Source organism: Talpa occidentalis, unplaced genomic scaffold (genome assembly GCF_014898055.3).
Source record: "Talpa occidentalis isolate TD23 unplaced genomic scaffold, MPIMG_talOcc4v2.1 talOcc4.6, whole genome shotgun sequence".
NCBI classification, from domain to species: Eukaryota; Metazoa; Chordata; class Mammalia; order Eulipotyphla; family Talpidae; genus Talpa; species Talpa occidentalis.
This window is the reverse complement of record NW_023604972.1, coordinates 139,414,347-139,427,236: the sequence shown is the minus strand read 5'-3', so window position 1 is coordinate 139,427,236 and position 12,890 is coordinate 139,414,347. Positions and strand designations below refer to the sequence as shown.

Genomic DNA, 12,890 nt, shown 5'->3' with positions numbered 1-12,890 from the left:
CTCACAGAAGCGGATACCAAGCAGGTTCCGATCAGAACAGAGGGCGGAAGGGCCCGAATCACCAGGTGTGCCAAGCACCTGCAACCTCCACCACCTGACAATCTCCTGGCGTGGTCAGTGTGGGCCTCGGGCAGCTGTGCTGGTTGCCATAGCAGTGAGGACACCAGCAGCGTCACAAAGGCCGGGGCTCGGGAGGGGCCGGACTCCACCCTCCTGGCTGAGTTCTGGCCGGGAGCTGCTGCCCCTAGCTGGGTGCTTGGCCCTCCCCGCCCAGGAGCGGGCAAGCAGGGGCCTCAGTGCCAGGGCAGGCTGGACCTGCCTCTGGCTCCTGCTGTGAGCTCCGCAGGCGGGGGTGCCGCCAAGGGTCCCCTTTGAGCCGGCCAACAAGGCTGTGCAAGCAGCTCAAGGAGTCCTGCTTCCAGGACCCCATCTGAGGCCCCCACACATGGCCCCCCACAGGCCTCGGGGAGGGGAGGGTGAGCGGCACCAACAGGACTGTGGAGGCCAGGCTGCTGCTGAGGAGAGGTCCGGGGGGTGCAGCGGGCACCAGGGCCGCCGGTGGGATGGCCAGGGTGGGGGTCTTCCCGCCAGTCAGGGCTGCCGCCTGCTACCCAGTGGGCAGCGTCCAGGCCAACGTCTGTCCTGCTCAGTGTCGCTTGCCCAAGCCTGTCTCCTGCCAACGGCCTGGCCTGAGGGGCGGTGGGGGGGCCTGCACAGGGAGGCCTGGCTCCCGGACAACCTGCGGGTTGAGGACAGGAGTGGAGAGGGCCCAGGTGGCCTCCTGGGAGTCCCCACCTCGGGCCCCGGGGATGAGGGACCAGGGCCCGAGGCCTCACCTGTGGGTGGGCCTGAGCAGACACGAGCCCACACTGACCCCTGCCCCAAAGCCACGTCCGGCTGAGGTGAAGGCCCAGGTGCCCATGGCCAGACCAGATGGGCACTGGGCGGCCTGCATGGCGGGTGCGATGCAGCCTGGCCTGTGCCCCCCAGGACCCCGCAAGGCAGCAGTGTGGTGCCCTCCAGGTGCGAGGCCAGACCCACCAGGACCAGGGCTCGAGCTGCAGAGGCCTGGAGCTGTGCCTCCGACAGCCGGCAGCGGCTCCTGGTCAGAGGGGGCCTCATCCTAGCAGGAGGGGAGGGGCCCCAGAGCAGCCCGGAGGGGGCAGCTGGGCAGCCTGGGCCTGTGTCCATGCAGCTGTTTGTGAAGCCGTCCATGAAGCTGTCGGTGTGGGGCAGAACCGCCCTCGTCACACACCCATCGGGGCTCCGGACCCCTGGGGCTCGGGTCACAGCCTGGGTGGGCTGGGCCCTGGACTGAGGGGCCAGCAGGGCCCTGGCCGCTCCCGCTGACGCTATTGGCAGCCAGAGCCACTGGCCAGCTGGGCTGGCGTTGGCACAACCCTCCAGGCCACGATGGCAGCACCAGCCACGGAGAGGCCGTCAGGCAGGGGGCTGGGCACGCAGCGCCACCTCTCGGCTCTTCCCAGTCTCCGCCAGGGGCTGAGCAGCAGGCAGCCTGCGCCTGCCATCTCCGCCCGCCCCAAGGCCCGCCCGTGGCCCGGCCGTCTTGGTGGGCGCGAGCTCGTCTGGGCCGGCGGCGACGGGGAAGCCCAAGTTGTCGCTGCTGCAGGCGCGAGCTGGACGTGCATAGGACGGCTGGGGCCCCGGCCCGCCTCCCCAGCGCGGCAGTGACCAACTGCCCGCCCTGCCCGAGCAGCCCCGGGAGGGCCACGGTGCAGGTTACGGGTCCCCGTCCTGGCTCCTGAGACCCTTGAAGGCGGCAGGTCCTCACTCTTGTGTCCCCCGAGGCTTCTCGGGGGGAGCAGGGTCTGACTTCCCAGCTTCTCAAGTTATCTCGGAAGCAGAGCGCTGTGGCGGGCCGTTGTCCGAGGTGCCACGGCCGAGGGTCAGGTCACACCCGGGCACCTTGGGCAGCACCTGCCCTGAGTCTCAGCAACACCCAAAGGCCGAGTGGGGTGGGCACCAGGGCCAGGAAGCGCCGGTGGCTGCCGACACGGAATGTTCCAGCACCAGGGGCGTGGCGGAAGTGCCCAATGCTGCTGAGCTGCTCGCGTTCCCGTCAGCGGCTACCTCGACGACTCCAGAAAGGGGCCTGGGTTGGAGGCCCTGTCCCGTCTCCCCAGGCCAGCGTGGCGTCCCCGAGGCCAACACCAGCAGGGCGTCCCTCCCACCCCCACTGGCTGGGGCGGCGGGCAGCAGCGCCTCCCACTGCAGCCCAGTGGCCCAGCACCGCCCATCTTGGAACTTTTTCATGCCACTCTCGGGTCTCACTCGAGCCCACCCTGGCCCGCTGCTGTGGGGCTCAGGCAGTGGCGGTGCCAGGGAGCCCTGAGGCTGAGGCTGCCCCAGGCCCCAGCCTCCCTGCAGGGACGGGCAGGGCGGGGGCCAAGGCCGCAGAGGGCCAGCTGCAGGGTCCAGGCCCAACTCTGCAGCCTGGGGACACATTCCTGGGCTCCAATGAGCACCCCCAAGGCCTTTTGTCCCGACCAGGCAAGACTCCCTTTTCCACGTCCCTCATCAGCCAAGAGTCGCGGGGCCTCAGCCAGTCCGGACGACCGTGTGGGCAGCCGGGAGGGGCAGTGTGGGGCTGCGCGGGTCGGGGCCTGAGCTGTGGGTGCCCAGGCCCAGCTGATGTGGACAGGACAGCAGAGGGCAGGAAGCCGCCGCGCACGCGAGCTCCACACTGCACGCGCTGCACGTCTTTATTAAAACCCGCGCATTTTACAAGCAAACGGGCGTCGAGACAGGCGGGCCGAGGGTCGCGTGTGGACGCAGTGCCAGCCCATCAGGAGGCGGCAGCCCTGCGGCCTGCCTGGCGGCCCCACCTGCCCCAGAAGTGTGGCTGGCACCAGCGGGCAGAGCACAGGGGGCTGGAGGACACCCGCCCGCCTGCAGGGCAGCGCGTGGGCAGGCGACCCCGACCTCAGAGGGCCGGGCCATGCCGGCTCCTGTGTCCTCTCGCTGCCACGGGCGCCCGAGCGTGGGGTCGGGCTGGCGCTAGCTCTTCGCAGGGGCGGCAGGCTCCGGGCTCTGGAGGAACTCGTAGGGGTCATGCGTCGCCTCTGGCTGCTCCCCGACACTGAGGCGTGAAGGGCTCCCTGCAACAGCGGGGGGACACCTCACCCTGGGCCCTCCCCAGTCCACTGTGTCCCACCCCCGGCAGCCGCCCTGCAGGGTGCCCAGCCCTGCCCCAACCAGCCCCGCCACGGGCATCGGACGGTAGCAGCTGTGCTGCCACCCTCAGCACCTGGGCCTCAGCAGCCGCAACCCCTAGGCCAGCGCACCACCGCGGCCTACAAGGCAAGGAGCAGCTGGGCAGAGGAACGCACTGACCACCACTCTCAAGTGCGCGGGGCCCCGCCAAGGGAGGCCTTGCGCCAGCCCAGCAGGACTCTGGGGAGCTCGGCCCAGGGGCTGCTGGGCTGCACCGGGAGCCGAGGCCCATCTGAGCCTTTGAGCCCTCGTGTCCACGGCCTCCGCCAGCGCACGCACAGCCTGGCCCGGTGTGAGGTGCCACCGGCCCGCTGGAGGGCGGAGCGGGCAGCGCCTGGGGGAGGGCCGTGGGGACCACAGGTGGGACCCCGGGGTGGCCTACCCAGGTGCTGCTGCTCCCGGTCGGAGGCGTTGGACAGTGAGCTGAGGTTGGAGGGTGGCTGGGAGCCCCCGCGCTCCGCCTGCGCCCCCTGCAGGTCCTGCAGCAGCCGGGCCGTCTCGTCCAGGCTCAGGGGGCCGTCCTCCGGCTCCAGCTCCCTCTTCACCTTGCCTGCACATGGGCATCAGCTCCAGGCCCCGCGGTGCCCACCACAGCCATGCCACCACCCAAGCCCAGGCCCCTGGCACCCCTCCTGCCTCACCCCGCGACCTGGGCCACGCTGCCCAAGGGGTGTGGGTGCATTGCTGCACCCCCAGAGCGACACCAAAGAGCTGGAGATGCGGCTGCACCTGGAGGAGTGGGGAGCGTTCTGGGCGACAGGGGCTCAGACGCGGGAGTGGGGGCGGGGCGTGCAGCCCGGAGGTGCCAGTCGTGCCTGGTGTCGCTGGGAGACCCAGGAAAGGGTCTGGGGCCACAGGAAGGTCCAGGGACAGTGGCCCTCAGCTCACGGCCACTGGGCGGCCGGCCACATCCCGGGGGCACAGGGCTGCCCCCTGGTGCTGAGCCGGCCCAGCAGGGTAGGGGCCACGGGGGCGCGTGACCACCTACCCAGAGAGCCCAGCATGGAGATATCCAGGGAGACGTCGGAATACGGCTTGGCCGCCATGAAGTCCAGGACGGAGCTGCCGTCTCCCAGCGAGTCCCCCACCTGCCGGCGGGACACAGACAAGGCGGGGAGCACAGGCGGCCGCCACGCCCGCCGTGAGCAGGACCGCCGCGTCCGGCTGGCCGCCCAGCCTTCCAGAACTGCCCCCAGGGGTGGGCCAGCCTCACCCAGCTTACCCCCCGTGGCACCCCTGACTTCTCCCACCCCGAATGAGGCGCCGGGAGCACGCTCCCCGGAGGCCCCACGCGCGGCTGCCTGCAGGACTCACCTTCGCGTCACCCGAGGGCTCGCCGGGGGCGCTCCGCCTCTGCAACACAGAGCACGCGGGAGGGGGCCCTGCTGGGACTCGCCCGGGGGACGGGCTGCATCCCCACCTCCCCCCAGGCCCAGGGCCCTGCTCCCACCAGCTGCGGCAGACGGGGACGGGCCAGGGGACACAGGGGGCAGCTCCACGGGGTGCTGGGCAGAACCCCGAGGGTGAGGTGGGGGGGCACGGCAGGGACGCTGCCCCCGTGGCTGCCACGAGGGGGTGACGGTGAGGGGACGTGGGGGCAGCTCCACCTGGGAGCCCCGAATGGCCAGCAGTGGGAGAGCGAGGGGCTGGCTGCCTGCCGCCCACCGCAAAGGGCTCGGCCCGCTCCAGGCCCGGCTCCCAGCGCTCAAGAGGACACGGAGACACGCGCGTCGGGAGTTCACGGCTCCCGGCAGGAAGAGGACCGTGGCCGTGACTTCCGAGTCCCCTCCCCAGGAGACGCGCTCGTGCTGCGGCCCGCGCCCTCTGGCCAGGCGCCCTCTCAGGAAGGGGCCAGCAGACCCCCGGGAGGAAGCGGAAGCGCCAGCTTGTGGGGACTCGAGGGTCACGCGCTGCCTGGCACGCCCACCGCGCCGGAGACGCCACACGCAGGGCCGGCGGGCCGGAGCAAGGGCCAGGCCTGGCGACGTGCACGAGCCGGCCAGCCCTCAGCCCTGGCGGAGCAGAGCCGAAGCCCAGAGACGGGCGGGGTGACCGCAGGACCTGAGCAGGGCAGCGCTGGCTGCACGCGGGCCAGGGAGGCACGAGAGCCCTCCCGAGATGCGGGGTTGGCGGGCGCCGGAGGGCGGGGAGAGGGCGCAGCGGGGGCGGGCTGGCAGGGCGCATGCGCCGGCCGTCGGCAGGGCCCGTCAGCAGACAGTGTCCACACGGGAGGAGCGGCTGGAGGGGCGGCGCTCACCTGCCTCAGCTGGAAGAGCGCCCGCGAGTGGTCCCCGCCTGTGATCTGGTCCAGCAAGTCGTCCACCATCTTCTTGCTGTAGCTCCCGGCATCCTTCACGAACTCCTGGAGGCTGCAGGGGCAACAGCTAGGCCAGTGCCCCCGGGACCCCAGGCCCCACAGGCTGGCGTGTCTGTGCCCAGCACTGCCCGAGGCGGGAGCTGGGCTCACCTCAGCGCGCACTGCACGCCCGTCTCGTCCCCGTAGGCCGAGTAGAGCAGCTCGGCCTCCTCGGCCTTGAGATCGCCAAAGACGGAGTTGTTGTGCGTGGAGAGCGCGGTGCTGGCGCTGGACAGGAACGTGACTGCAAGGGGGAGCCAGGCTCAGCCCCGCGGCCCCACTGCGTCCAGTGTGTGAGCGCCATGCGCGGGGCCCAGCCCGGGGACCTGACCCCAGTGCCGGCCGTGGACGCCGGGGCCAACACCAGCAGCCCCTCTCTGGCCCCAGGAACTGGGGCATCTGCAGGCAACCCCGCCCATCCGTAGCTTGGTGGATGTGCCAGGACAAAGGGAGCTGAGCCTGGGGTGGGGCACGTGTGGCGAAGAGCCAGGGAGGTGCCACCACAGCCCCCGTCCAATAGGCGGCCCCTGGCCCCCAGCGGGGCCCTGGGAAGAGGCAGCCACGCCCACCTACCTCTGCTCCGGCGCTCATCCTTGAGGCCCAGCGCGGGGAAGCCGGGGAGCAGCCTGCTGGACAGGGAGCTCAGGTCCACCGGGTGTGTCTCCTCCTCTGCAAGAGCACAGGCGCCATGAGCCAAGCCACGGCGTGGCAGGAGGCCCCAACGTGCCAGGCTGGCCGTGGGCACCCGTCACTCGGCAGCTGCTCTACCCGAGACATGTGGCCCTCCTGCGCCAAGCTGCACGGGGGCTCCCCAAAGCTCCGGGGAGGGGCAGCCACCGAAAGCCAGGGCGGTGCATGGGGGGGGGGGGAGGGAGGGTGGGCGGGGGGGAGCACCCACCATCGGCGTCGGGCTCTGCGGCGCTGACCACGCTGTACAGCAGGCTGCCCTCCCCGGTCCTCCGCAGGTAGCCCATCTGCAAGGCAGCGGGTCACCCCTGGTCAGCGACAGCTGGCCGCATGCCAAGGGTATGTATCCCCGTAACCATGTGGGCCCCAGGGCTGGGGCGGTGGCGCCATGAGTGGCAGCACGGGTGTCCAGGAGAGAGCAGCGGCTCAGACTTGAGCGCGGGGCAGCAGCGGGATGCTGAGTACTCGCCGAGCCCCAAGCTGAAAGGACAGAGAGGCCTGAGGCACCCAGGAGGGAGCAGGCTCGGAGGGTGACAGCACGCCCAGTTCCTGTAACACCAGACAGGCAGGACCGCATCTGGATGCCACTGCGGGCTCTTCCCGCACAGCGGACGGCATGGGGAGGGCCGAGCCCCTCGCTGGGCATCCCGGACAGTCCTGTCAGGGGCGTCAGGACTGCCATGGTGGCCTCGTCATGACGACCCCAAGGCGGGGGCAGCAGCGTGGGAACCCACGCTCCCCAGGGGATGCTGGGCAGGGACCTAGTCCTCTGCCACAAGAGGACACAGGATGGGCCCTTTGCTGAGGACCAGCCACCCAGGCCGCCCACGGGGTCAGAGCACCACCGCGCTGCAGGCGCCAAGAGGCAGGACGGGGCCAGCTGGGGGAGGGCCCGGCAGGCGGGCTCCCAAGGGGCAACAACGTCTCCTGGCCCTGCCCATCCCTGCTGCTCTTATGGTCGCAGCCGCTGCGAGAACCACCACAAAGGACAGGGCAGAGACAGGACGCTGGGGCCCCCGGACTTCACAGCTCGCACCGCCAGGCTCTCTCAGGCCGACCCAGTCCTGCTTCCCGCCCACACAAGTGGAGCTGCCCCGCCAGGCGCCCTCACCCACTGGGGCGGCTCCCCTTCCTGCACCCTCTTTCGCCACAGTTTTTCGGGGCTCTTTCCTGCCTGCCAGTTAGCCTGGCGGGTAGTCAGCGGGCGGCCAGAGGCACCACCCCACACTGAGCTGGCCTGGCCTCGCCCGAGACCCCGCAGCCTGGGACGGGGGCGGGGGTGGAGGGGTGGGGGGCGCGGGCAGGTGCTACCTTGCCACCTGGGAGGAAGCGGTCCAGACGGTCCCGGGCCTCGTCGGCGGCGTGCTCCACCAGCGCCAGCACGTGCTCCTCAGCCGTGCTGTCAGTCAGGCTACAGGCATTGCCCTCCGGCTCAAACACGCAACTGTGAGGCAGAGACACGGTCACCACGGCAGCCCCGGCAGCAAAGGGCACTGTACGGGCTCCCGCCACCTCAGGGGCTGCAGAACGTGTTAGCAGTGATGGCACCATCCCCAGAAGCACCACCAGGAAGCCCAGCACAGACCCCAAGGGCTGGCGGTGGCCTCTGTGCAAGCTCGGGGAGCGGGTAGGTCCTCCCTGTGGTGGGGCCAAGCACCGGGCAGTCACGCCCTCGCTTGGCACCCACAGCACTGGGACGGGAGTGCAGAGACCAGGACTCACCCCACTGCAGGCTCCCTGCCCTGTGGGCCCTGGGAGAGTGGGGTGCAGGGCAGTCACGAGGGCTCGGGCAGCAGCCCAGGCCCCACAGACGCCCGCGGGGAGGCCCTGGCCCAGGTGGCCCGCTGGGTGCCAGACGCTGCTTGAAGGGCCTGGCCGGCCCACGCAGGTGCGGCTCCCCCCGTGCACGGTGCCCCTTTACCTGATAGTTTCTCTACTCGGCCGCTTGGACTTCTTGGCGGTCTCCACCTGCACGGGGACCGCCTCGGGCACCGGCTCCTCGACGGCTGCGTCCTCGCCGCCCAGAAGCGCTGCCTGCTGAGAGAAATCCACGTCCTGCATGAACGACACGCTGCGCTTCAGGGCCAGCAGCCGCTCCTGCAAGCAGAGAGGAGAGCAGGCTCGGCCTTGCCCCGCAGCGCCCGGCGAAGCGTGCGGTGGGGTGGCTGCAGCTCCCCTGCCTCCGCCCACCTGCGGGCTCAGCGCCCAGGCTGCCCAGCACCAGCCCCAGAGCGGGAGGGACCTCTGCGGCCACTGGCCATGTCTGGTCTACGTGGGGACGTGGGCCCGACCCCGGCAGATCGGGAGGCCTGTCTGGCTCAGGGAAGAGACCACACAGACCCGCCGGTCTGGCTGCAATCTGATGGTTGGACGCCCAGGCTCAGGACTGGCTGGGGCCCTGGCGGGGACGCAGAGCAGGGCAGGAGCCAGAGCAGGCGGCAGGGGGCAGCTAGCCTAGAGCTGGGTGCACCCCGCGGGCTGGCGGGGCAGGAGAATGGTGCGGACCAGCGTCGGCGAGTGAGGCTGTGGCGTGGAACGGACACTCTCCGCCCGCGGGCAGCGGCCCTTACTTTGCTCATCATCTTGAAGCCAGCGTGCAGGATCTTCTTGGCCAGCTTGTAGTAGACCGTGTCCGGCCGGTTGTACGTCATGGCGTTGTCGCACATCAGCTTGAAGTCTGCCTGGAAAGACACAGGCTCGCCTGCTGAGCCCACACAGCGCGACCCAGGCTCACCACGGGACGGGACGGCAGCACGGAGGCCGCAGGAGGGCGGGCAGACCTGGGCGGGGAGCACTGGACTAGCCGCTCCGCCTGGAATACAGCTCGGCACTCAGAATGCACACAGCGGCCTGTGGGCCCTGACCAGCACTGCATGCCGGCGAGCAGATGTGCCGGCGCCCACGGCTCCCCACGGCCGCACGCCCGGCCGCAGCGTCTTGACCGCCAAGTCGAGGGCAGCTGAGAGCCAGGGTGTGTTCCGCCTCCCTCCCGAATGTCTGTGAGCTGCCCTGCACCATGGACACTGGACCAAGACCATTGAAACAAAAAGGGCCAGACCTGACCCAGAATGAATCACCCAACACGTCGTGTTTCTCCCCAACTGGGCTCCTTGGCACATGTCTGTGCCAGAAGTGGTGGCAACAGGATGGACCATGGCCACTGAACCTGCCCAGGCAACCCAGAGCTGCTGCTGGGGCCCTCCCAAGACCCAGACCCAGGGCCAGGACAGAGCCCAGACAGGGACACAAACCCACTCGCCTGGCACGCGTGGGCCAGGAGGGTCGCCGCGGCACCCTGACCAGCGACCCAACCAGGGCCCATGTCTGGGAGGGTGAAGGCCCTCAGGGCCAGCCTCAGGCCACCACCTGCCCCGAGTCCACTCCAGGTCCCCATTGCCCCAGCTCCTGGGAGGGCCCCCCTCCTGGAGGGTGCTCCATGGGAGGCAAATCTGCATGTCCCCCAGGAACAGAAACATAGCCCGGCCCTCGGGAGGGCACGAGGGCTCTGCCCCCGCTCCCAGCTAAGCAGGGGCTTCCGCCTTGCTTGTGCCCCTTGCGGGCCTCAGAGGACCATGCCCCACGCGAGGCCACAGCCGCCACGAGGGAGAGCCGGAACTGGGAGACTCTTCCACATGAACCCGCTCTGGACTGTGCCAACCGGACACGTCCTCACTGGCCCAGGTGTCCTGCTGAGGCCGACCCCTAAGCGCACCGCCAGGGAGAGGCCCCACCCCAGGTCCGGCCGCGACACACCTTGAACTCGGTGACCGACTTATACTCGTTCGCCCCGATCTTGTCTTTCATGGTGCCGAAGTCCATCGGGTGCTTGATGATCATCGAGTAACCGGGGGCGATGGCATCCGTCACGGGGAAAGCGAAGAAGCCGTGAGGGTCTTTCCTGGAAACACAGATGGCCTCACTTAGGCCCTGACCCCTGAGTGTCCAGACACCGCAGGATCCGTAGACAAACTGAACACAACTAACTCCACGTTAAGTTTGAGAGATTGGCTCGAGGCTCACGCTTTCGAAGGGGTGACAGCTGTTGCAGAAACAGAAACCCCAAAGCCACTGGACCCTTGCCAGGCGCCAGGCACACACCAGCCAAGACCCCCCTGCCAGAGACGCGGCGGCATGGGGGATCTGTGCCACCCTGGTCTGCACACAGCCTGCCTGTGCCACAGGGACAGAAGACAGGCGGCTGGCATGCCTTCAGCGCCTCCCCTCTGCCCGCGCCCTCAACCCCTCACCTCTGCAGCTGGCGGAGAAAGTGCTCGAGCAGCTGCTGAATCGGCGAGCTCTCGTTCTCAGCTGATAACGCGACCAGACGAGGAGCTGGTTACTGGATGGCTCTGTATTTCACAACTCTTCCCAATTCAACAACTGGACTACGAAGGTGTAGCCGTCTAGCCTCGGCCCCACAAAGCTCAACTGGGCAAGAAGGGCTGCCAGGCCACCTGCAGCACCACCCTGGGCCGGGCATCTGGGTGAGGTCTGAGGACAAACGCTTTGGGCCAACAAGCAAGTCAGGGTTCAGTGACCATCCTAGAGTTCTAATCCTCGGGTCCCCCCAGCTCCCCGTCTGTAAAGTGAGGTCAAAAGGCATGACACATGGGGCTCCGGGACCAGCGCAGAGACATGGACACAACCTACACACACATAGTCATGTCTCTGCTGACGTCCTTGGCGCCCCCGGAGACAGCTTAAACTGACCCCATGTGTGACCACGCAGAGCAGTGTAGCTCGGCTGTGGGCTTGTGACTCTGGCGACGCTTAGCCTGAGACCAGCACGTAGGCTGCGGGTGTCGGAACACACTCCTGGCACTGCCGCATGCAGTGGCACCTTCCCTGCCACTGCTCCCGGCCCTGGGCCCATGCAGTCAAGAGCCCCACTCCGCAGCTCACAGTGAAGCTGGGACCAGCCTGGGCAGCATGCCCTTCCCAACAAGAGTGCGGCCCACACCCCATGCACGTGACGCCAGTAACTGTCACTGGCCTGTAATCCCCAGGCCATGGCCCCGGAAGACACGCCGTGCATGCAGTGGCCCTCGCAGAGGAGCGACAGATGCTCAAGACACAGCCTCATTGGAGCCTGCTGCGTGGACCAGGCGCAAACTCCAGACAACAGCAAACAAAGACAGCGAAGGCTACTGCAAACTCCAGTGGGGAGCATTCTGTGGCTGCACACTGCCTGGCCCTGACCAGCCCTCGACCCCATCCAGGCCCCATGTGTCTGCCTGCTCATCCGGCACCCCCTGAGCACCCCAGGCATGCTCAAAGCCATGGCAGGGACCACCAACTACCCAAATGGGGCCTCCCAAGAGCCAAGGAAAAGAGAAACTCAGCAGATATGGGACCGACCCTTCCTCCTGGGTGCCTGTGATGTCTGCAGTGGTAACACAGCACAAGCCTCCTGGCCCTTGGGGGCAGATGGCTGCCAGCCATGGCCTGGGCCTTTAGACCCAGACCTAACCCAAGACTTGACTATGTGTGTAGGCCTGCAGCCCCTAACCCTAACCCCATGGTGCAGGGACAGCCTGGGGCTACAGGACTGTATACCCACACTTGCCTGGCTGCGTGCGGCAGGCCCGGACTGGCCGGTCGGGGGGTGGCTCCACTTCCACTCTCTTGCCGGGGTCAAAATCATCAGCCTCGCCCTCAGGGTCGCCCTGCTCCTTCTCCCGCTTACGCTTTTTCTCTTCCTGCAAGGCGTTGGAGAGGAGAGTGGCACCAGCCCTGGGAAAGGCCCGGCCACGACAGGCAGCAGGAAACCGTGTCCAAGGCTTCTCCTTCTGAAGCCTTGGCAGCCAACCACCTGGTCTGCAGGTGGCCACAAGCCGCCTCCCTTGCTCAGGAGCCACCACTGGGGCCTCGAGACCCCACTGACCCCAGAGCTCTGGCTGCTCCCACCTTTCGCTTTCTTCTCTCCTCGTCGTCGAGGTGCTTCTCCTTCTCCGACTTCTTTTTCTTTTTCTTTTTCTTCTCTCTGTGTCTCTCCCGCTCAGGATCCGACCTGTCGTCATAGTAGCTGGAGTCGTGGCCAGAGCCAGAAAGCTCGGTCACCTCGCTTCCTCCGACCTTGAGGACCAGCTTCAGGGGCTTCTCCAGGGGCTTGTCCGCGTAATCTGGAGGCAGAAAAGCCCTCACCACCAGCTGCAGGAAGGCCGCCAGGCGGGCGGGAGGCCGCTCTCGGGAGGGGTGGAGAGTGGGCCCCGGCGCGGCTGCTGCCCCTCCCCTGCCAGGCCTCCGGCCCACAGCCAGCGCGGCAGGGAGGGGGCTTCTGCTCGGTGGGTGCCGGCCCGGGAGCCGCCTGCTGCCCCCTCGCTCCCCGCGCCGCCGCTTCTAGCCCCGGGCGCCGACAGGCAGGGCCGAGAGGGGCGAGTCGGAGAAGGGGCACCCGCGCCTCGGGGCGCGCAAAGGCTGAGAGACGCCGAACTCCACGGCCCGCCCGCGCCCCGCTCCCCCCGGCCCCCGCACCCCCCAGGCCCGCGCCCGCGCGCCCACCCTCGTACGACGAGCGCCACTCGGCCTTGTGCTTCTTGTGCTTCTTGCCCATCGCGAGCCCGGGACCGCCCGGCGAGCCCGCCTCCCGCGCGCCCGCCGAGTCCAGCGCCGC

The 12,890-nt window shown here is 68.9% G+C and overlaps 1 protein-coding gene across 3 annotated transcripts; it reads right to left on the bottom strand.

Moving 5' to 3' along the window:
* Positions 1-2,653: 2,653 nt before the first annotated feature.
* On the bottom strand, positions 2,654-12,878 carry BRD9 (bromodomain containing 9). 3 transcript variants are annotated; one of them, XM_037529856.2, is made up of 16 exons: positions 12,779-12,878; positions 12,185-12,399; positions 11,844-11,976; positions 10,525-10,585; positions 10,031-10,175; positions 8,848-8,958; positions 8,199-8,374; positions 7,589-7,721; positions 6,489-6,564; positions 6,164-6,259; positions 5,702-5,834; positions 5,492-5,603; positions 4,549-4,587; positions 4,223-4,322; positions 3,617-3,784; positions 2,654-3,119 (listed from the first exon to the last, which is right to left on the bottom strand). In XM_037529856.2, exons 1-16 carry the CDS (start codon positions 12,828-12,830, stop codon positions 3,019-3,021), a joined length of 1,851 nt encoding a protein of 616 aa, XP_037385753.1. In that variant the 5' UTR covers positions 12,831-12,878; the 3' UTR covers positions 2,654-3,018. The 3 variants fall into 3 exon arrangements, with proteins under 3 accessions (XP_037385753.1, XP_037385754.1, XP_037385755.1); XM_037529857.2 differs by having other exon boundaries at positions 8,199-8,314; XM_037529858.2 differs by having other exon boundaries at positions 8,199-8,311.
* Positions 12,879-12,890: the final 12 nt, after the last annotated feature.

Excerpts from the sequence above, each read along its gene's own strand:
- BRD9 (XM_037529856.2), bottom strand. The coding sequence starts at position 12,830 with ATGGGCAAGAAGCACAAGAAGCACAAGGCCGAGTGGCGCTCGTCGTAC. Across the intron at positions 10,586-11,843 it reads GGCCTGCCGCACGCAGCCAG|CTGAGAACGAGAGCTCGCCG; the intron begins GCAAGTGTGGGT and ends TCGCGTTATCAG. Across the intron at positions 8,959-10,030 it reads AGTCGGTCACCGAGTTCAAG|GCAGACTTCAAGCTGATGTG; the intron begins GTGTGTCGCGGC and ends GTGTCTTTCCAG.